This window comes from Passer montanus, unplaced genomic scaffold, assembly GCF_014805655.1.
Source record: "Passer montanus isolate IOZ18808 unplaced genomic scaffold, ASM1480565v1 scaffold34, whole genome shotgun sequence".
NCBI classification, from domain to species: domain Eukaryota; kingdom Metazoa; phylum Chordata; class Aves; order Passeriformes; family Passeridae; genus Passer; species Passer montanus.
In genome coordinates, this window is record NW_024368152.1 from 2272497 (window position 1) to 2297382 (window position 24886).

The 24886-nt window shown below is 38.1% G+C and overlaps 1 protein-coding gene across 5 annotated transcripts in view; it reads right to left on the bottom strand.

Annotated features, from left to right (window-relative positions):
- Nucleotides 1-24886, bottom strand: part of ARHGEF10 (Rho guanine nucleotide exchange factor 10) — a 110816-nt gene that overhangs the window by 73908 nt on the left and 12022 nt on the right. For all 5 annotated transcript variants that reach the window (XM_039715604.1, XM_039715607.1, XM_039715606.1 and 2 more), the window contains exons 2-7: nucleotides 23750-23825; nucleotides 7886-8056; nucleotides 5437-5727; nucleotides 4464-4527; nucleotides 3212-3291; nucleotides 2061-2117 (exon numbers count right to left, since the gene is read on the bottom strand). In XM_039715604.1, coding sequence (XP_039571538.1) covers nucleotides 2061-2117; nucleotides 3212-3291; nucleotides 4464-4527; nucleotides 5437-5727; nucleotides 7886-8056; nucleotides 23750-23786 — 700 coding nt within the window. In that variant the 5' untranslated portion in view covers nucleotides 23787-23825. The remainder of the gene's footprint in view (nucleotides 1-2060; nucleotides 2118-3211; nucleotides 3292-4463; nucleotides 4528-5436; nucleotides 5728-7885; nucleotides 8057-23749; nucleotides 23826-24886) is intronic.

Sequence of the window (24886 nt, forward strand, 5' to 3'; positions counted from 1 at the left end):
TCATAATTTACTCTAAAAACTTGAAGTATTAACCTTTTCAAGACATAACCTTTTCAAATCTATATTGCAACAGCTGACCAAAGTACCTCCTGTTAAAGACACAGGCATTTCCATTGGCACAGATGTCAAGAACATAAAACTTACTCAAAATAAAATGGAAAATTTAGAGCCAATTGCTTATCAGGAAACAGGAATGCACTTTACCTGCAGCATAATATGTCAGTACAAGTGGAAAAGTGTAGACACTTGTCGTGGTACAACACTTCTGTCAGGAATCCCTAGTGTCAGAGGTTATGATACAGCATTTACAACTGTCTCCTATTAAATTCAGGAAACAGCAGCTGTGCTTTAAAGATTGACGTTTCATTTAAACAGAGAAAAAATATGTACTCAGAAGAAAAGTTGGTATGTTTTACACATCCATCAAAACCCTGGATTTTAATATTAACATTGGAATCCTCTGTGAAAATTATAAAGAATTTAATTAATCTAATTTGGAAGATGCAGATTTTAAAATTTTTTTTTAAATCCCCATACATATCAAGACTGTCCTTAATTGTTACTGAAGAAGACATCTTAGTGGCAATCTACTACAATGAGTAATTTAAAAGAACGATCATAGTAAGTCAAAATAAATCAAGACTTAATGCACGTCTAACTCCTGTGCTGTGAGTGTTGGGGCAGGATTTACCCCATGACTGGGTGAATTTACTCTTGTCCATGTGGTAATGTAGATTGTCTGACTGAAACTTTTTTGGAATAGTTGACAAAACATATAAATAATAAACATCAAGATCATGAATGTACGAACATGAAACTTCCCTTACTACCTATTTCCTCAGAATTCCTAAGACATTGTCCCCTTTCAATGTCTTAAGGGACAACATGAAAATCAAAATTTTAATTGATGTCTTATGGATTAAGCTAAAGATTCTGACCCATATGCTCAGCAGAGCTTTGCTCCATATCCCATATCCCACCTAGCTCAGCCACCTGGGCCTTGTGTACCTGTTTCCTGACTGATCAGCAACAGCACAAAGATGTCCCTGCTCAGAGCAGCACTGAGGGAACTCCCAGTAATATAAGCATTCAAGTCATTAATGTAACACGATAGTTTCCAATAATAAAATGAAAAATAACAGTAATAATTTGTAAAATACTTTGCCTGAACATTACTAAGGATAAGAAACGAAACTGTTACAGCTTTAAAGATTAATGTGGTTTTCACAAGACCACAAGACAAGAAAGCTTAAGTGTTTTCTTAATTCATTAACAATTTCAGTATCAAAGATCTACACCCTCTGAGAGTTATGATGAGTAAGATGCTGAGCTCCCTATAAGCCAATTCATTCAAACACACAATCAGTCAGTAGCAACTGATCATTAAGCAGACTTCACGACACCCAAAAACTGCAAAACAAACCTGAGCAAGAACTCAATGAAATATGCCTCTTGAGCCCTAACTCTATCATTTCCAGTATAGGTACAATCTTGACTCCAGCAACTACTTTGAGATCTATTCTGTCCCCTCCAAACATGGTCACAACAATCAGGAGCGGACCACTTCGCTGAAATAAAACATTTCTTTACAGTCACAATCAGGATGGTGAACAGCCCCCCCTGGACCATCTCTTCCATTTTTCAAGCATTTACATATTGAAGGGGACTTCAAGGAAAGAGCTTCTCTCCATAACCATGACGATGATACAGTATCATACCTCATTTAACTATTTAAAACACCCTATTCCTAACTACCTTGTTCAGGGCACTACAGCTACAACACCCAACACTGTAATTCGCTAATATGCGGAATACTCAAACATTTGGAACAGTATCTATAAAACAAAGTAGAATTCAGCTTCTTAGAAGAGCAGTATAGGAGACCTGCTGAGATAGTCTTTTAAGCGTTAGTGTAATTCTGAACTTTTTAAGACCTACCAATTATTGAGACAATGTTAATTTGATTTACGGATATTTTAGGCACTTAACAAACGTATCTGTTTAGTATACATGAACATAATTCCATTTGCATTGCTTTCAACATTACAAAGACCTCAAACCTGGCTCAGAGTCTGAGTCTTCTCTTGGCACGTCATCATAAATTACCTCATCCGGGTCTAAAACAAGACAGAAAAAAACAAACAAACAAACAAATGAGAAACTTCTTAAAATTTGAATGGGACCAAGTGTTTAAGAGGCATTTGGACAAAGCCCTTAACATGCCTTTAGCTTTTCGTCAGCCCTGAAATGGTCAGGGGGTTGAAATGCTGTAGGTCCTCTCCAACTGAAATTGGATACTTTATTATATAATACTACCTTACTTTAAAGAATTTTGTTTATATTAGCATCTATTAATACAATGAAGATATGACTCTCTCTCAACTAGCATTTTGTTTGCCCATCTAATCATTCAAATATTGCAATAATGCACAAAGTAGCATATGGTATTTATGAAATTTCAGTTTTATCTGCATTGCTTATGATGACCTTTGGTAGCCTGAAAACAAAAATCCACTTCAAAAACCAGTATTTCTCCCTCCTTCTTACAGAAGAATGATATGTTCTGTGCCTGTTGAAGGCTGCTCATTGCTTTACTGAATGGCTGTAGAAAAGCTGAAATTGACTTTTCAGAAAGAACCAAAACTAAATAATGTAATCATTATCATAGTACATTAAGAGGCAGAATGACAACGCAAATTCTCCAGTCACTTCACAAAATATGTAAGATGAACTCCAGCGCAGTGGGAACAGCTGAGAACAGGCAGGATAACCTGTCCTCAAGCCACATAATCTCTGTTCTGGGCAGCTGCCAGCCAAGAATTAACAGCACACACCAAGACAGTGGCAATTCCTTTTTCCTCTTCCAAGTACTTATTTGCCACTACTGCACAAGAAGAGCAATTTCAAATACAGTTGCAGATCAGACTCTGAACTGGAGCTTATTTCCACTGACTTCCATAACACATGATTCCACAGACTCCAGAAGGTGGAAAAGTGAATGTTAACTTTATTCTAAAATACAATTTTATTGCACTGTTGAATATTCTAATTGGTACAGCTTGGTTCTGGAATCTATCTGAAAACACACAGTAAAGTGAACATGGACATTCACATAAAATCTGCCTGTGCACATAGACACACACATACTGCTGATCACAGCTTAAAACTGACCACCTTCCACAGTTATACTTCAGTGCTCACTGGTACTTACTTTCCATCCATGCTGTATTTGCAGGATCTGCAACCCATTTGGCCAGGGCATCATCCTCTTTCTTGCTCTGGTTATCTTCACTTGAAAAAGAGGCCATAAAATAAAAGAACTAAAAGTTACACCACAACATTTTTAAACATCCAAGAAGACAAGACAGTAAATATATTTCTGCCTTCTAGTTTCCACTCCAAGGCTGCTAATTAGTCAAAAATGTTGCTTCAGTATGTAGTTAGGTGATGAATAACTAGCTATTCTAGTTAATAGTCTGACAATTTTAAGTCAGAAAATTGAAAACACTTTCTTTACAATCTTAAAAAATACTCTGCTTTTGAGTTCATCTACCAGAACACAGGAAATTCTCTCAGAAACAGTGACGTGAGAGCTTCTTTTCCATGGTAACTAGGACTAAAGACATTCTGGGGTTACATCAGGAGCCATCAGGCAAAGCTGCTCCCCCTGCTTCACCTGGTGCTGGTGAGGCTGCCACAGCAGCATGTCCACTTTTGGCTTCCCAACATTCCCCTGCTAGAGAGCTGTGGAGAAGCTGAAGCTACCTCTAGAGAGATGTAGAGAAACTGAAGCCAAGGACTAAGGCACAGGGTTTACAAGGAAGGAGATAAGAGACAGAGATTATTTAGTGGAAAGGATGTTATGGGGTGATCCAAGAGTAGCTACAACTATCCAAGAGAACTATAAAGGTGATGCAATCGGGGTTATTTTTTTGTTTGGGCTTGTTTGGGGGGTTTTGGGGCCTTTTTTTTTTAATGCCAGACAAAGGGGGAATGGTCAATAGACTGCCCACTGGGAGATTTGGTTTGGACATTTGGGGAGGTAGGGGGGAAAAGTGGGGAAGGGAAGGTAGTACAGCAGAGAAGACTGCTTGGGGAAGGGGCAGCACCTCCATCTTTGGAGGGTTGAAGGCTCAGCCAGCAAGGCCATTGATCTGATGGAGTATTGGAAGTGGTCCTGCTGAAAGTAGCAGGCTAGACCAAACCTCCAACAATCTGTTGCAGCTGACATTGCCATCACTCTAGAAAAATTCAACTCAGTGTCTTTAAAAATGTCATGCACAGTTACACACACCAGTGCTGATTTTAATACACAATCAAAATTACAGGAGTAAGAAAGTGAAAAAAACCAAACCAACAAACATGGAAGCAAAACACAAGGAAAATAAAATACTTATCAAATGCAAGCTTTCTTAGGAATTAAGGCTTTACAAATCATTACAACATGATGAACTGGCAATCACCTATTCTGAGGGTCCTCCAAGTTTACAGAATTATAATGACATTCTTCAGTTGCTGATGGTGTACCTGTCAAGAAAAAAAAAAGTGCTTGCAATAACATGTCAGTTTGGGTCAAATGGCACATTTTAGCATAAGGAACTGATTTTACTAGATCACTGCTAATGAATAATCTTCTTCCTTGCAATAGTTTTATTCTTACATGTGCTTATAAAAAAAAAAAAGTTCGTTCCCACTATGCATTTTTGAAAGCTAAGTAATTCAAGGACACAGCCATTTGTTACAAGAACTGTTAAGAGAAAATTACAATGCATGATGCATTTAATTTTATCTCTCAAACATACATTCCTCTACAGGTAATAAGGACCACACAAACATTTGTTTTTACTCGACAGTATCCCTAATAGTGGTAAAAAGCAAAGGCTGGAATAAAGGCTGGAATTATAGAAGAATTATAGCTACTGCTCAGCTAAAGAAAAGTATATTCAAAATACAAAAAGGAAAAGGCAGGACATGAGGACCTTTCTTTTTTTTCTGTCTTGACATTAAGCTGTCAACTTGCTCAACTCTGGTTACAAAATCAATCTCCTCTTTCTGTAATAATCCATACTTATTTCCCTTTCTATTTTTCTCTTCTGTCTTAAAATTGTACTAGAAGACAAAGAATTCATCAAATCACAAAGGGAAAAATCCCACAGCAACTCTAAATCCAGAAGAACTGGAAATTAAACTAACAGAAATGCATATAGAAAAGGGAAAAATGGAAGGAATTTTGCCAGGATCTAGGAAAAACAATAAATAGTATGAGAAGAAACCATTTGGCTTGAACACTGAACTCTGGATCTGGAAATTATTTCATTACATTAAAAAGGAATTAGCATTAATCATACTCACCCAGGGTGAGTGCTATACAGGAAAGGCACCTGAGGTTAACCAAGGATTCCCTTTCAAATAAAGTAAGGTGTGTAAATACAGTACCTTCTTCATCTACAGAAACACTGCGTATGATGACAGGACTGCAGTATGCTGGCAGGATCAAAGGTAAGTTGGATGGCACAGCATATCCACAAGGCACAGGAACGGAATATCCACCAGACAGGTTGGGACTTGCACATTCATCTTGGGGGCTTGGTTCTGGTGATGAGGATGGATCCTTATCTTGGATTGGGGAAATATTTATGACTGAGTAGGGATTTACTTTGGCTGGAGTGCCTTCTGCAGCAGGTTCTGATGTTTGCAGCTTCTCAGTGTTTTCTAAATTTTCAGCTCCTTTAGTTGAAAGATTAAATAAAAATACAAAGTTTTAGTTTTCATACCTGTTCAAGCCACTCTAATAGCTCTTTGCAAGTATGCTAAACACTGACCTGATCTTTACTATACAAGCTGCTTACAACCTATGACTCAAAATTCCCACACAGTAGTGCCAAGCTCCCCATTTTACCAATGAGGAATGCAACAAGAGCAAAACAAGATGAGTTACAAAGATACCTATGGAAAAACAGTAACTTGACTGACATAAGCATGAGTCAAAATAGTCTTAAATCATAAAAGTTAAAATCTGGATTCTAGACTAATTTGAATCTTACAAACACAAACACAAGAAATATTTTAGGCGTAGTCATGAGGACAAGAAAAGTCATGGAGGGACATTCCTCAAAGAGCAGTCCTGAAAATGCTCGGTTAAGAAAGGGAGGAATAAAATAACTTCACAAGTTTTCCTCTTTGAAAATGTATTGTTTTCTGTTATAGAAAGTTCCCAGTATTTTTTGAGACCAGCTGAGGTACAGCAGAACCACAGAGTCCTCTGAAGGGAACTGCAGAACTGTATCCCAAGTGATCAAATCATTTTAAGCTGTAAGCACGACTTCACAATAAGGGTGAGCAAGCAACAGATGCTCAGGGAAAGATGGTGTTTAAGTTCCAGGTTGTCAAACTGCACAGTACCTGAAGAGTTACCCATCTTTAATTGCCATAAGCACAGTGAATCTGTTTACAAAAGGAAATTGGATTAAAGTAAGCAAAATCAGCGGTTAACAATTTGAGCAGAATACAGCAATTTCCAGACTACGCCTCAGCACTGGGAACATCCGCATCTGTCATAAAAAATGTTTTAATATTTAGCAAAACTTCTGTTTATGAACAAAATTCATACATTCAAACTCAATTTAGTTTTATGCACAACATCTGAAGCTCAGCAACCAGAAAGTTTAGCTGTGAAACAGCTTACCTTACATGCTGTGAAACTGCATGTTTCACAGCTAAACATGCTGGTTGTCATCAATGTTCCTTAAGACCAGCAAGGATATACAGTTTTCCTGTAGCATTACACTCAGTCTACGTCCAGTGCATTGGTTTGGACATCACACTTTAATGGGAAACCTCACAGGAACTACATATGATGGTCACTTGCCCTGCCAGATCTACCATGACTGTAACTGGCAGGAACATTCAAAACACTTGCATGGTATTTGCACGTGTGAGAGACTGGACTGTGACTCAAAACAAACTGACCATTTTCAGATGTGCCTGGGCGCTTTGCTGAGGCCAGGTTTGCAAGCCCGCAAAGAGAAGACAGTGAGCTTTTGTGTGTGTAATGACAAACCAAGACAGAGGGGGTGAACTTCCCACCACCAGAGGCTACAAACTGAGCTCTGAGACAGACCTTGGGGAGAGGCCACCCAAATCATGGCCAAACTGCCCTCCCTTACCCACACACCTTCCTCACAGGGAAGGTCACATTCACACAAGGCTTGCTGACATTAGAGGCAGCTGTCTTAGAAGAGTTCATAAACTCTCAACTACCCCTGAAGTGCCACCTACTCATTTCTGATGCACTCATTTCTGATCAAAAGACAGCGTAGAACTTTGCCCTCGCAGAGGAGGTGCTTAGATACTCCCACTGAACCTGAGGGTGTATTAACTCAGCAGACTTTGTATTTTATGGGCTTTTTCCCCCACCTCTGACAAATAAAGACTTTCAAATTGTCACTTCAGTTAAGTGTCATCATAGATCCATGGCCGGTGACTATGTATCTTCCTACTCTTTCCCTTTCTTTCTCTTTCTTCCTTCCTTCCTTTTGCCTTATATGTTTCCTTAAGCAGGTGGTATTTTATGCTTTGATATTGCCATATTACTTTATATAACAATAACCAAAATGGTTACATATATGCTTTCCATTACAACCAAATAGTTCCAAAATAAACCCAACATGTGTATATTTATAGACACCAATTTTTCAGTGTTGCTCCACTCTAATCTGCTCCAAGAGAACCATTAAGAAGAACATGAGTTACCCTCAGAGGTGGGTCATAACACCATGGAAAACTTTAAAATAAAGTACTGTTATTGCGCTGTCAGGAAAAGGCATCCTATGATCACTCTTGACTATGTAGCCCAGTGGAGGTACAGACCAACAGACTGACTTACCTGCAGCACCAGCCTCTTGGTGCTCTATGTAATTTCCAGGACCAGGAATAGGTGGTACAAGGGCTTGCCTGTCTGCTTCTGGTATCTCATCTCCACTATCAAAATCAAACTGTTCTCCCTCATCCTCCTCTTCATCATTCGGGCCCGCGGCTTTTGGTTCACGCTCTAGAACTGTGCAGAAAGACACACCTTTGTTTGTTTGCTCTTAACAATGATTGCATGGGACCAGTAAATGCTTCACATTACAAATGAAGCTTACACAATGAACCCTTAGATTTTTTAGGTTACTGGAACAGAACAAAAGTTGATTGATATCTTGATAACCTCATGCAGTTTTCAATAAATCCTTTAGTGCAAACAAGGAAATTATTTGGAAAGAAATAAACAAGTAATAATGCAAATACTCTTGCTTTTTGCCATAATGAGCCAAAAGATTCTTAGAAAAACACTTAAACAGCCGATTTTTGAACAAGAAAACTTCACAGATTAATTTATTTGCAAAGAGACTTTGCAACTTTAACACTTTAAGTCATTTTTCCTTTCTGACTGAAACTCCTTATTTTTCCCAAAATGTCCAAATACCAGTGGCAATCACACTTAGTTCACACACTCCAACAGAGACCAGCAGATTTGTTTTCCTACTCCAATCTGAGATAGTTTTGAACCATGCAACATGCTATTAGCCCTATTACCCCACACACACGCATTCTGGTGGAGGGAGGGTGTGGAACCTTTGAGGCAGTAATGGCTGAAATAATGACACCCTAATATGGATAGGAAGGGTGGGTTTGGGTTTTTTTCCTCTTTGCTTGTGAAGATACTGTAGTACAGATTTGGCACTGTACAAGGGGCTGGGGAGAGGGAACAGGAAGAAGTACACAGAACCCCATACTACTGGGAAAATCCCATGAAAATGTAAATCCCTTCATGTACCTACAGCATAAAACAATATCCTAAAAAAGGCAAAGGTGTCAATACATAAGCATGTCACAAAAATTTACCTGAAGGTGATAAGTTTCCCCCCCTCCATCCTCAGGTAACACAAAATGAAAAATAAGTCTTGCAAAAATGATTGGACCTGCTGCATCATGATGATGTCATCAGCTATCCTACCATCCAGAACACATTTTTTATCTTTATGGTAAAACCCACAACACCCCAAAGCTCTAGATTGCTTAGATTGTCATGGTAATCAGCATTCCTGCCAAGGCTTCTGTTTCTTCAGGCAGGCTGAGCCAGCACATTTTACCACAGCCACAAATAACAAGACCTTTCACGCAGCCTCTCTGCTGGAGAAAAAGTGAACTAATTGCAAAAATAGTACAGAACAAAAAACCCGGATTATCCTGCATTTATTGTCATGTGTTATGGCTGAGGCAGCAGGATATTTAATTTAATTTTGATGAACTCCTTTCAAAAATTCTTTTGTATGAAGTCAGGCTTCTCATTTTTGCTTTGTCCATTAGCAATTCCTCTTTTCCTGAAAGATGCAAGAAATTCTTCAGAGCTCTTCCAAGTGATTAAAGACAAACATGGCATTCTTCCTGATTCAGCATCCAACTGACTAAACTGTAATATTTGTTGCTTGACTGTGGTAGTAGGGAAAAGAAAGAAAAGAGGGGAAAATGTCTTTTCAACATTAGTAAAAAAAATTTAAATTGGGCGTGCCACCTAATTTTTTTTTCTGTTATGGCTGTTAACACTGCCCCTCTTTATTAATTTCAAAACATTTACTTTGCATCATAGATAAATAAGACACAGAACCTGATAAATGGGCACTACAGCCTGGAAAGATTCCATAATCACATCGCTAATGGGACAGCAGGTTAAGATTACAAAAAGAGACAAAAAAAGAAAGAATACATTGTCTGTCAGAAAGAGTATACAGACGACAAACAAACATTCTCAGTTTAGAAAGTTCTAAAACTGTATTTCAGCTTTGCATTACTTCTACATTTGCTTAATTCTGCAGGCATAAAATTTAGCCTTTTAAATTTAAAGATACCCTCTATCTCATATTTAATATTCTCCTTAAACTTTTAATATCAAGGACATACTATTGCAATTGATGGAAAAAGTATTTTAATTACAAAAAAAAAAAAAAAAAAAAGAGGATAGGGGCTTTTTGCTCCAACTTAAGAGCTGATCAGAACTGCAGATAAATACAGATTATGTAACACCAAAAAAAAGACAAACTCCTGTTTTGAAAACACCTATTTTCCACAATTCTTTGTGTTATGTCACAACAACACAGAGACAAAAGCTCTTTTTAAGTGCTACAATTAGGAAGACAGACAGCAGTGAGACTCAGGCTGAATCTGGCTACTAAACACCACCAAAGGTCTTGCAAAATTTCGTGCTCATGAAGAAAACACCAGTTGCTCCTACCCTTTATCTGCAAATCAAAAGGATCAAGACAAATAGTGCATGAGAATTGTCTTGCAGAAAAAAAAAAGGGGGTGGGGGGAAGAGGGGGAGTCTGGTGAGGCTGTGTGTGTGTGTGTGTGTGAGGAGGGAATTTTCAAAGGCACCCTCCCTTGCAAAAAACACAGAGGACAGCTTTTTTTGACATAACTTTAAAATGCACTAAATTTTTTTCTGAAGTAATAATCACACAATGATCAGAATGACAGAGTCTGTCTGGAATTACTTCAAATAATTAAATTAGTTACTAAAAATTCAATTTTCCCCTTCACCATTATTCATATCCTTAGTTTTATGTGCACCAACCAGTGCAATGAGAATACAAAAATTGATTGAACTTGTTCATCTTATGGCAAAACCACTCCGAGAGCTCTTTAAATGCTTTGGGGAAATTCTCACATTTCTAAAAATTTCCATTTGGAGTTTTCAAAACAGAAAAAAAATCTGATATAATGGAAACATTGTCTTCAAGTTAAATTAAGTATGAAGGGGCTAATTTAGAATCAGAAAAAGGAGTACATGTTCTCATAACTGTGCACAGCACACAGATTTATGACTTTTTCTGTGCTTTGTTATCCAGTGAAATGACATTTGTTAAGTTTACTTCAGAAATAAGCTCACTTAAGTTGTATTTACAGAGACTTGCTGGGGCATAAGCAAATTTAAAAACGTTTGGTTGCTCTGCCAACTGCAAAGCATTCTTGGCACCCTTTGCCTTCCCATCCACTAACTAAGGAGTTAAAGGAATGACATTAATTTTAAACCCAGATTAAGTCAGCGAAGCTTCATTAATAGTTTTCTTAAACAGTTTATTTTAGTGACATAGAAGTAAGATAAAATAGATCTGCACTTACTATCAAGCGCATTTTGAATACAAAATGAACACACCTGAAAAAAATAAAAACACCCCAAATGTCCGTCCCCCCTTGCAGTCTCTTAGATCCATGACCACTCAGAAGAAGTCAACTGCAGAAGTCAACTTTCTTCCAAGAAAAACCATGATAAAGGAAGAATGAAATAGAACCCCAAGCAGAAACAGTTCAGCAGTCTGGGGCATGGTAACAATAAACCTGGAAGCCCTGGACATAAACAGGCATGCTGCCACCAAGAAATATAATACTTTATATTTTAAGATTTGAAAAATATTTTTAGAAGTGGAAGCCTTCTCTATAATTAAAAATGTCATACTTGCAATCAGTTATACTCCTTTTTTTTCTAAAGTTCACAGGCTATTATGGAACAAAAATCAGAAATGTATCTATTATATTTAAAGAACTCAATAAATATTTTCAGTCGCTTCTACCATACAACTGATGAAGGAAATAAGTGTACAATGCTTTAAATGGCATATATCTAATTATTATTTAGTGAAAAAATAATAATAGCATTGAACTTAAAACACACTGGCAGGAGTTGCCTGGTCTTATTCCAACATGAAGTTTTAAAACATTTATCTTTTTTATTCATTATTTTGGATTCCAACAAAACACTTAGGACTGCAAAGACCTACCTTCCTTTCAAATGAATTCCTCAAATATTTCAACTTTCTACAAAAACTTGAATGTCTTGAAATACACAAAACTTATCAGTAAAAAAATACTTTAAAATGTTGCTATCCAAGAATATTTTGAGGTAATATAAAATTTGCTACTCACACAGGTTACAAGTCAAAACAAACTGCCAGACATAGCAATCTAAATCCTTATTATCCTCGATACATTCCAGACACTTCTCTGATGAGATACCCTTCCTTTTACAGACCTGTATTTCTAGAAATTAAAATCTGCCAAGCTCCTTATGGAAGTGTACAATAGAAATAAGTATTAAAAGCATGCAGATACCAGGAAACAACTGAATTTTTCAAGTTACCACTATTTTTGTAAAGCTAACCATTTGGGGCCAAACACACCCTGCTGACTGTATTCCAGGATGAAAGGGCTCTCAAGCTGTTCCCTCTTTATTTCAGAAGAGATTTCATAGCAGAGGCTTGGTGTTTGTCAGGATATTGAAGCTTGTGCTAGGAAACACTCATGCCAGCAGAAGCTTCCAGATTTGACCAACTTTGTAACATAATAGCTGCCTCAAATTCAGCCGGAACTTGCAGACAGGTTTCAGGAAACTTGGTCGCCACCGGGCAACATCTTGTTTCTCCCAGTTTGAAAGCACTGCTCAGGCTGCAGTCCTAATGCTAGAAAGCAACAAGGTATTTTCAACTCACTCATCTCCCACTTGTGACCACTAATTCTTTAGTTCCAGGAGAGAAAAATGCAGTTAAATATTCTTTCACTCTGGTACTCAGCTGCCCTTCCTCAAAGGACACCTGCACCAGCACCTGTGCAGGGAGAGCAGCAAGGTGCAGGGCAGGAGGGACCTGCAGGAGAAAGGCTGACCTGTACGAGCACTGGCACTTCACTGACACTTCCCAGAGACACAGGACATCCACCAGCACACCACTGGCATCCACAGATCACCTCCTCACACAGGTGGAAAGTATCTCTTTTTCTGGGGAAAAATAAACATCTAGGACAAACTGTGCATGCAAAAACACGCAAGTGAGCACTCCTTCCCATGGGAAGTGGGTCGGAGCCAAGGACTTTCCCTTTGCACTCATTTGCACCCATTCCCCTTCACTCACAGCTGTGCTAAGCTGGCACTGCAGGGAGCCCAGGTCCTTGTGGTACAAGCACGCTGCTAATTACACACAGCTCGCACACACATCCAAAGCATGACCACAATGTCAACATTACCAGTCTCTGTGGAAAACAGTTACAAAAAAAACCCCCAACCAAACTAAAGAGCATACATTCATGCAAAAATTGTTTCCAGTGATGGAAACAAAAGCAAAACCACATGAATTAACAGGCTTTCCCTGCAAATAAATAACAAAGAAATAAGTACAAATGCCTCTTTAGTATTTTGCAAATACACACACTACATGCTAATTATGTTGTTGAGCATGCACAACAGATATTGTTCTTCTGGATAAAAAAACAAATTCAAAACCAGAGTCAGAAGAGTAACAAATCTGCCTGCTCACGTTTCAGAAAGCCTGCTAACAACAGTATGCCTAATACCAAAAAAATTGCATTCCTTGAAATAAAGCCCAGGTCTGTGGATGTTAGGAGAGATTTACAAATAGCAAAAACCCTGAAGTTTACAAACTACTCACAGTGCTAAAAATTTAAGTCTTAATTACCTAAAATTTAAAAGAACTGAACTGCAAAAACTCAAAAGTCTAAAATAACAGCATTAAGACATGAACAACACTGTCCAGACAAAAGCATCAGCAACACCAGCAGACTTGTACTCCTTAGTAAAGCCTCAATGTGCTTTTCAGCGCTGGCTACCTGATAACCAGGAGGGCAGCTACGTAAAATCAGTGTTTTATGGTCATTTACTTTAAATACTCAGCACACTGGCATTGCCTGCCACCACTAGAAATACAGATCAAGTGTGGTCCTGAGGATGTATTTTGCACTTCAGCACCATATTAGCACATTCTGACATACGAATTTCCAAGAAATACCAAAAAATTTTGCTGGTGCTGTAAGGACAGCCTGTACAGATGTTATTTGGAATTCTGCATAACTACATGAGAGATCCCTCTCTCTACTAAAATCACCTACCCGTATTAAAGGCTACTAGCTTTCCATCAGTATTTAAGGAATATCAATACACTTAACCCTTAGTACCCCAAAGTCACCCATCTGAATTGGTATAAATGCCACCAGACAGCTGAGCTGAGGTACAATGGGTCTGCTGATGGTGGCTGTGCAGCCAAGCTCAGCCTCAGCTACTGCGCACATGACCCGCTGAACTCACCTACAACGTGCTGCCAAATGGACAATCCACACAGGGAACAGGAAAACCAGAGAGCTCCAACAAAACAGAAATAAAACAGCAGAGGACTACAAAGTCATTGAGAAAATTAAATATCCAGCTCTGGCGCTGCAAGCAGGTTGGCTAACCACAACATATAAATGATATACAAAGGAAAAACAGAGAACTTTTCTAGAAAATGCGGTTTTGACCATGTAGTTGACAATTTTCCAAAAAAAAATAACCTTTTTTAAGGAAACTTCCACCAGTGAGAGCAGTCTGGCTTGTTATTTATTTCTATATTTCTTTTTTCTATCAGTTATTAACTATTAATATCTAGTTTTCCAAATAATTACTCTTGCTTTGAAGCAATTGCCATTTAATGCTTTGAGGCATATGCATTTCTCTAATACAGTCTATTTAATTCTAATTAGCAATATAAAACAGCTGAATCATCCAGCAATACCTTGGACTAAAAGCTTTTTAAAAGTAATTGGGAACCCTATGAATAAGAAGGCAGGCAGACACACTCTGGAGATCTAAAACAGGGAGCAGGAGATCCACCTCTACAGAAAGAAAACATACAGCTCAGGTGCATAAACTGACTATCATACTAAAGAAAAGCTGAAACCCAATCAGAGCAAAAGCTTGAGGTTTTAGGTCTTGGATCATTCTAGCAACATCTTCCTACCAGGATGACACAGTCTGGTTAAGAAGTTAGCAAAGGACTTGACTTCATTTTTGGATCATGTTTTTCCCTCCACCTTGCCAGCAACTGTACGTACTTCCTAGGCTGAACCTTTGGACGACTTCGGCAAAGGGATGCCTAAATCCTGGATCATTGGTCCAGGCTGAACAACCTTCTGTCCAGCAATGTCCACACTTAAGCACTGACTGGGTCCCCCCAAAAGCGCCACTTAGAACACCTAAAAGCCTCTGACTCCCAAAGGCTGCTGACACTGCTCAGCCACCTCCACAGCAACAGCCCAGGTGGGTCAGAAGATGCAGGCAGCTCCAGGATTCTGGGTGTCCTTTTGGACACACACTGCCAAAGGTTCCTTGTTCCCAACAATTACAGCTCCTCGAACACTCCAAGCACTAAGTGCAACCTGTTCACATGTTTAAAAATAATTAAGATTTAACTATTTGTGTTTTCCCCTTGACAAATTCTGGTACTAAAAAAAGACACAAACTAGGTACTGAATTTTACTGCAATTTACTGTATCTTTTACTAAAAACAGTATAAACCAGAACAAAATGGTTATGTCCTATAAATCCAGGACAATACTGGAAATACTTTGGATTTCAGCTGGCTTCTTACCTCCTCATTTCTATGATTACCCTTTCATCCAGCCTAAAGAGCACTGATCAGATAGACTGATTTGTAAACTCAGCATAACATATGCAAAAAATGACAAATCCATTATCTCCTCAATGAGGAGGAAGTTTTACAGCATCCTTTTATTACTTTAAATTATTATTTGAACAGATCTTTATCTTCTTTTCCCTAACATGGTAATGTCAAGTTTTATCTCAAAAAAAAAAAAAAAAGCCAGTGGAATTCAAGCAAAGTCATGAAAACAGTAATTCTTACATCACTGAACTCTGAGAAATCCTATTTTACAGTATCATTTCAACACACCTTCTACCAGAAATTCTATCACCAGTGGATACTGGGCTACAATGGTGTTTCCTTGGGACCTTTCAGTCCAACAGCCTCAGAGCCCTTCTCACTGCCCCTTTGCATTAGCCATGGAGAGGGAAGGAAGCTCTGTCTTGGCCCCAAGACTGGTCAAAGAAAACCACCATAAGCAAACATCAGCATTCAGACCTTCAGCCAGTCCAGATGAAAGTCAGGGAGAAATTTCTTCCAATATGAAAAGTCTTGTTAAGAATTGGTTTTGTGTATTTGTTTTCCATGGCCAGGTTTTGGTGGTCCAGGGGCTACAGTGGTGAGTACTGTGGTGAAAAGCTGCCAGAAGCTTCCCCCATGTCCAGCAGAGCCAATGCCAGCCAGATCTGAGAGAGCTGCTGGGGGGAAAATGAATTCCATCTCAGCCAGACCCAATACAGTTAGCAAGTGCTCTTCTCATGCAAATATGAATGGGTCACCATCTGATATGCATGGGAAAACAGCAATGCCAGCCAAAGTCAATTTTACTTTTACTTCCCTTTGCAACACAGGAGACTGATAAGATCCTCTGGACAAATTACACTTAACCAATTCACTGCTCCCAGGGCACCACCTGCAGTTCCTTCTGTTCCCCCTGCCAACATACTGAATGGGGAAATAGAGAGACTGGGAAGTCACCCATCAGTTGGCATACCCATGGCACAGGAGCACAGGCATCTTCCCTTCCAGCCCCTAGAGAAACTTCTACCAGCATAAGGTTATCCAGAAGGTTGTCCAGAAACTATCATGCTTTCACCTAAACAAAATTATTGAGCTAAACAACAGATCATTTAACAGTAAGACATATTCTTGCAACAACCCTTCTTTTACCTACTAAATCATCTTCTGTATTCATTCTAATGAAAATATGATAAGGCTAGAAAGATTATTTCAATAAGGAAGAAAAAAGAAAATCTATACCAGGGGTTGGAAGAGTCTTCTGCCAAAAATTGTTAACAAGTATGTTTTCCTCAGATTACTAGGCACAGTTTCAGTTCCTCCATGCAGGAAAAGCAAGCAGCACCTAATAAATGTCTCACTCAAAAATTCATACACTTTATTTAAGTTGTTATAATACACACAAGCTTTTATCTGAGACAAGCTCATGAACAAGGTAAGAGAATTACAACAATTTATTAAAACTGTGAATCTTTCTGTAAACTCTAGAGTAGAATCATTACAGAGGCTTTAGGCATGGTTAGGGAATATTTATTGAGTTCAGTGAAACAGAATCAAAAAAACTCCAAAAATAAAAAATTTCTCAGTTCTTTGCCAGCAATTTATTCCTGCCAGTGAATGACAGATAGAAGTCCTAAAAAGACAAAAGAAGTATAGAAAACAAATAACCCCCCCTTTTCTTACATGTTGGCTCACTGAAATTAAAATTTCAGAGCTTAATTTCAAGTGTTCATTGAAAGAATACCCCAAAATCAGCATAAATTCCTTTACAATTTTTGAGGTTTTTTTAAGCAATCAACACTGGTTACCACCAACCAATGATCAAGTTTTGCTGCAATCCCTGAAAGGCCTTTATCTCATCATCAACTACTCTTTCTGATTAAAATGTCTGGGCCTTGCCCCTACACAGACCTCACAAGTAAAGTCAAGTCACCTTAAAGAGCAGCTGAGTAAACAGGAAAAAACCCAACAAAATAATTACATCTTATTATCCAGAAAGAAAACACTAAATATTATCAAAGAAATTAAATCACCCACCAAAAAAATCCAGAACAGTAACATGATTTAATATGTTCTAAACATCTAGCAAAGTTTTTACCATTTTTCTTCAAAATAAAATATGATCTATGTATACAGTGTTTTCTTTGTTGCTACTAAAACCAAAAATAAGCTATTTATCAATCTATTTATGTTCTTTCTATTTTTTTTTCCAACACTCAAATATATCTGGCTAGAAGAAAAAATACGTTATTAGGAGTGACATGTGACACCATAAATGGTTTCTGCAAAGGGAATTTTCTTGTTACTCTTCATTACACAGCTTGTCTGAATTGTCACATAAAATAATTAATCCTTACCTTAAACAAAGCATTGTCCTTCATTTACTGAGAGAAATGTGACCTTTAGAAATAAATAAATTGTTCTGTTACAGATGGGATGTCAGAAACCAGCAAGCTATTGCCAGTTTCAAAAACAAGGAGCCATTCATAACTACAATTCATATTCTGTTCTCATTCTCCTGAAATCTTGGCTCCCTTTTTACAATCATTTGTAACTGTCTGTATGCTGAAAATAGATACCTAACAATATTGTTTAGCCCAAGACCAACTCCCTTCATATCTGCAGCTTAATTTAAGCAATGCATTATTTCCCCAACTACAGTAAATAAATACAATCTTAGGGTCTTCAATGTTCTGTACTTTCAGAAACTAAATCATAAAACATACAAGTCCTTCTCTTGCCAGTATTTAAAAAGCCCACTTTAACCACCTATTGTCTCAGTCACAAAATTAGCTGTTTAAATCTGTTAAAACATAAATAAACTATGAATTTTTCACTAAATAGTAAAAAAGGTACCTAAATAATCTGAAAGAGATACGTATAGGATACAGAATAAAAAGCAGCTCCCCGGCCGAGAAATAAGTCGTCTCTATAGCAATACAAAGCAACTCACCAGCAGCTCCTTACTGAAGACAACTTTTTTATAATTTGGTGGGTTTTTTGTTGAGCTTCAGTTTTTTGGGGTTGGTGGAGTTTTTTTTTGTTTGTTGGTGGGGTTTTTTGTTAAAGGGTTTTGGGGTTTTTTTGTTATAATATGTAAGGTCATCCCAGTGGAAACTTTTATGAGAGCACAGTTCACAGTTCAGTTATGAGAGCATACTTACTCTTACCCAAGGACTCAGGCCAGACTTCCTTCTCAGGGACAGAGGAGCAAGGACTATTTTAGTGTTCTGGCCCTGACAGGGAAACAACAAAAATAACTGCGGAAAGACACAATCACGGCACTCAGACGCATACAGGATATCCAGATTTAAGTCCTTGGTCTCCTTGTTCTACATGTCTCCATATCAGGACCAAAGAAATATCCCACTCATAGGTCTAGAGAAGTGATTTTTTTATATAAAAAGGTGTATAAAATTGGTGTCTAGGAGATATTTTTAGTCTATTACCAATTTCAGAAAAAAACAACTTCATTTCAAAGAACATCTTAAATCGCAAACTTCAGCATGACAAGGCTTCTTATCTAGCTTTACCCAAGGAACTGGGGACAGTGGTGTGGGTGAGTGAACATCCAGCTCTCCACTATACTTGGTCCTTAAGGACACCTCCCACACTTCTCAAATGAAGATGATTCTCTCTCAGGTAGAGAGAATAGTTGGCAATATTATGAAGACTATGCATTCAAATTGATTCTCACTATGCCCTTGTACAAACACTGAAATTTCAGTATTTCACATTAGAATTTTAATGTATCATTTGAGTTCATTTTTTATAAAAAAGAAAAGTATGCTAAGTAGGAGGATATACACCCGATGCTTTCTAATAGTTTTCACAGAGAAATCATGTGAGGCATAGTGCCGTGTACCAGAAAGATTGAGAGACAGACATATTCAGAGACAATGAAACTGCAAAACTAAGCCTCCTTGACACAAAGTACGCCCAGTTTCCTTTGGGCAAGAAGCCGTTTCTCAGGTAACCATTGTGCCTGGCAAATAAACACAGGTTTCCTTTGGAAACAGGCTCTGATAAACACCTCTTGAGTCCTCACTTCAAGAAAAGGGCTTCGATTTTGCAAGATCACTAGGTATTCTCCAAGTAGAGGACTGACAAACTGCCAGACATGCCACCTCCTAATAAAGCAGTAATTGCACAACTATAGGCCATCACACATAAACATCACCCTAACGTTAACAACCAGCCTCCAGTCCCAGTTATTCAGTGTGAAGGTAAGTCCTGCACACAACAGACTCAATGTGATGCCACATTCTTAGAACTACCAGCTTTGTAATTGTTCCCTCCACAGTCTGCAGTCCACAGCATATCCTCTTCTTGTCTAAATGGGTTTGGTAAAGGACACTCCATTACAGCAACCAATTAAAAGCATAATTACAATTTACAGCCATTATAAAACCTGCCATTTTCACTTAGCTTTCAAGAAAGGAATTTTTCGTTGACAGAACAAGAATTATCCTCTACTTTATTTCACAAGATAGCCATGGAATTCATTTATGCAAGGAATTCTAAATACCTGCACTTCATACCAAAATTCACATGTACGGACACACTAAAGAAGGGAACACAAGCTAGCACTATCATTGCAAGTATCCATTTTGGAAGTACTTTTTTGGATTTTGCTCTTAGCCAAGGAAGCCTTTGCATCCACCCCACTCCAACTGTTCCCTGTTTACTAAAACATGCATTCCCTCGAAATACACAAAGAAAAATACTAGGAAATTTTTAACCATGGCTAGAAGAAGAAGAAGAAGCTCTTTTTAAAGCAATCTAGAGGACAAAACACACAGGCAATAATTTTTCCACTTGAATTTGCTCTGAGGTAGGAAAGGTAACCAGCACAGACTTGTCACTACCTGATTAGCAATGCATGAATGGAATGTCCAAACACCTATGAACAGGTAAGTTGCATAAACATAATAAATTAAAACAAATAAAATATGTTACATTCCATTCTTTTGTCACGTGTAGTTTTTCCTTATCAAGTAGTGGCAGAAGCAGCCTCACTATTGACATTTACTGCATTTTAGCTCAAGCAAGGTACAGATGGCTATGGCTAATGAAAACACATTATTTAACATTTCATCTATTTTCCTGCAACACCCCCATGACAAAAATGAAAGTTTACTATTATTCTTCCCCTTTGCATGCATTAAAAAACTGATAAAAAATAAGTGCAGAGAATTTACCTGGCAAAACCATAGAAAAATTAATTGTCAAGAATAAAGTTGAGATTTATAGTGCAAAGTATATACTTGTAGATAGAAAGGAGCCCACATGACTTTCAGCACTACAGCTATCTTTGTTAAGACAAACTATAAGTAAACAAAAAATTCCCACAATATCATAAAAACTTTCTTTTTAAAAAAGCAATTTATTTTACCTGTGGGCCCAGTGTGGGATTTTAGAATCATTATGTCAAAAGTAAGAACTTTTTTTAATGGTGTAGCAAAGGGTTCTGCACCCAACAGGAATCTCATCCCCACTATGAGCTAGGATAACCCACCCATGTGCCCACTGTCCAAAGGCACTGACAGATGCTGCTCACCCCTCCTGAACAGACACATGGATGGCCACTGTATATGCAGGCAAAATAAGCCTTCATTTGTTAGTTGTTATGTATATTTGCTGTCATACTTAGCCCTAAAATCCTCACTTCTTTTCTGCCTGCAGAACAGGCAATGAGAATTAGCTAGATTGTGAACTAAAATGCCTTTAATGTCATTATCACTCATAACCCCTTTAATAGGTTTTTAAATTCTTCCCCTTTGCATGCATTAAAAAACTGATAAAAAATAAGTGCAGAGAATTTACCTGGCAAAACCATAGAAAAATTAATTGTCAAGAATAAAGTTGAGATTTATAGTGCAAAGTATATACTTGTAGATAGAAAGGAGCCCACATGACTTTCAGCACTACAGCTATCTTTGTTAAGACAAACTATAAGTAAACAAAAAATTCCCACAATATCATAAAAACTTTCTTTTTAAAAAAGCAATTTATTTTACCTGTGGGCCCAGTGTGGGATTTTAGAATCATTATGTCAAAAGTAAGAACTTTTTTTAATGGTGTAGCAAAGGGTTCTGCACCCAACAGGAATCTCATCCCCACTATGAGCTAGGATAACCCACCCGTGTGCCCACTGTCCAAAGGCACTGACAGATGCTGCTCACCCCTCCTGAACAGACACATGGATGGCCACTGTATATGCAGGCAAAATAAGCCTTCATTTGTTAGTTGTTATGTATATTTGCTGTCATACTTAGCCCTAAAATCCTCACTTCTTTTCTGCCTGCAGAACAGGCAATGAGAATTAGCTAGATTGTGAACTAAAATGTCTTTTAATGTCATTATCACTCATAATCCCTTTAATAGGTTTTTACGAGAGTTAGCAATGGCAAACCAAAAAAATATACAAGTTCCACTAGTTTCAGAAAAGCTTTTGTAGATGACAGAGAACTCACAGAATATTCTGAGCTGGAAGGGACCCATAAGGCTCATCATTGTCCCACTCCTGGCTCTGCACATGGTCACCCCAGAATCATACCATGTGCCTGAGAGCATCAACCAAGCACTTTTTTAACTCTGTGAGGCTTGGTGCTGGTCCCTGGGGAGCTTATTCCAAACCCCCCCTGCCCCTTTCCCCTCCACTCCCCTCCTCCAAGAAAAGTATCAATTGACATCGATGCAAGATTAGGTAGACAAGAGTCTCAATTTATGTTTACTAAATCTAATCCCAGCCGCTTAAGAACTGACATGTCTGAAAATAAGGACATGATACACATAGTTCTACATGTCACAAAAACCTCTGCCAAGAAAGAACTTGAATTCTGGAAGAGCGCTGAACTGCGTCACCCTGAAATCTTGTCAGAGTATCCATCCCACAGCTGAAATGCTGCACAAAGTTGGAGCTGTTGCCGCAGTTATTGGCTGTCTTTGAAAAACGGCAGCCTCTGCTCAAGTGGAAATATTGATTCCTTAGGGATGGCTCTTCCCCTACAGTACTACACTGCTTTGGAGATGGATTATCCCATAGAGACAGTTTCACAGTAACTGTCACTAAACAAAACTGAGCTAAATTCAGGGTCCTGACCATATGGATTAGGACATGGACAGCAGAGGAATTGCTGCCAACAATAACCGCAGTGATATCTCAGAGCATAAATGAAACTGCCAATAATGTTGGCCAGAAATCTAACCCATTAAAAGCTGATTTCACAAGTTTCTGCTTCTTTCACGTTCCCAACTCCCTAGGCAGTATCTAGTAACAGACCTCTATCTGAGACAGTGCCTAGAGAGAAAGCAGCTCTGATCTAGAATGACAATTCCCAAATTCTAGAGAGTTACAGCTGAACAAAACTAAGATTAAATTTGCTTTTATACTCAAATGGCTTCATGTAAGTTCTGTGTGAACATTAAGTGAAATGTCTTATAGGCAATAATGTATATTATTTATATATATTAATAGATACATCTATCAATATATATAATAAAGTGCAAGTCCATAAGTAATATTATCCTATATAAGGAACAAAAAATCACTACCTATATAAACTATAATAGCAACTTAACTGAAATAAAAGCAGGTTCAACCACAGATCTCCAAAAGTTTATGTTTTGGGATGACCAGAACAAGCACATAATACTTCTATGAAGTCTCTCAACATCCAGCTACCAAAAGCCAAATACTACTCCTGTTAAGTATTAAAATATGTAGTAACAAGCGCTACACAATTATGCATTTACAGGAAATCAAACAGGATTAAAAAATCACCACATGCAATGTTCTCTTTGAGCATAAACATAAAAGGCAGTGAGACAGTGTCTTTGTATATCCTGCCTTTGTGCTCTCATAAACCTAGGTTACACCAGAGGCCATCCAGCTACCAGGACATAACAGGCAAGGGTCACTGAGTGTTAACCTTACACGAGCCCATTAGTCCAGCATCCGCAATGCTCTTCTGTGTCTGTGCTCTGACTACAAGGAGTTGCCATAGAAAACACGTATTTTCAGATTTAGACTGTGAAGACCAATTGCTCCAAGGCTTCTTCCCATCATGTTCCAACTACACCAGCAAGTGAAGTCCAAAAACAAGAGAGGGTAGATGACAGGAGCTCATGTTTCAACAGCATACCACTAGGACCAAGCCTTAGGGTGATATGGGGAAAGGGAATGTTGCAGAGGTAAAATCTCTGCTGGAAAGATAATCAAATTCTTACAGAAAAATTGGCTTTAAACTCCAAACTATTTCAATTACCTTCTGGTGGTGGCGGAGGGAAATCCTCTGTGTCCATTCTAGTATATCCACCGCACCTTTAGCAGGCTGGAAAACTCTGCAAAAATGAAGGGAACATGTTTTGTAGATGAACACAATTTCCAAATATTGAGACACTCCTTTTCAATTTGGCCAAGCTCATACCTATTATCTAATTCCATTATGGAAGAGAGGAAATTTGCCTGGCTTCTTGCTTCAATATGAATACAGCCCAAATTTTTCTGTTCTCAGCCCTCAGTATTGGAGCCAATTATTTTAATGATCTCAGTAAGCCAGCTGAAGTAAGATGAAGTTTTTAAACTATTTTGTACTCTGCAGTTCCCACTGTGACAATCACAAGGAGATTACTAAAACATGTTATTTCAATGTCCGTTTGGAGCATATATTCTATCTCAAAATATTCATGAAGGGGTGAAGGATAAAAATTCTAGGACGCTTATGAGTTTTCATGATGCTTTTCTGTATTCAGCAATCAGAAGTAATAAGTTTTAACTATACACTTTGTACACCACTTCTTTCCATTGTTTTTTTTTTCCTGCTAATCTTAAAAATTCTGCTTGAGTCCCTTTACTTCCACCTTTCCTAAGGAAAGTGAAGTACTAGCGGGTGAGTTCCTGAGGATCTTTTCTTTCAACTTCTTTTCTCAAATGCCATTGATCTCATGTTTTAAGGAAAAGAATAACTCTACAAAGCATTCCCCTACTTTGGTACTGAATACTCAACTGAAGACAGCAAAGCCCAGAACCCATGAGAGACATCATCCCACCTTCCCCATAATGCTGCTTAATAGTGACATTCCAGTATCATCCCGAAAGAAAACATACTGTACTAAGCAATGCACACACTCTGCCCCCAGCCCATCTTCACTCTAACTCAAGAGACAGCATGTCATAAAGACAGATTTCAAAATAAGCCTGAGGAGGAAAAGTATGTTTCCAAAAGCTACAAAGACAGTGGAAGAGCCAATGCTGAATTTTCTGTCCTACACTTGAGTGGCCCACAGATGTTCATCTGAAGAAGTTATCTCTTCTGCTGGCAACAAAACAGTCAAGCCCTTGGAAAGTCTCCATAGCTCAAATATGAAAAGATTAAGTTGAAGGAGACAGCGAAATTCAAGGT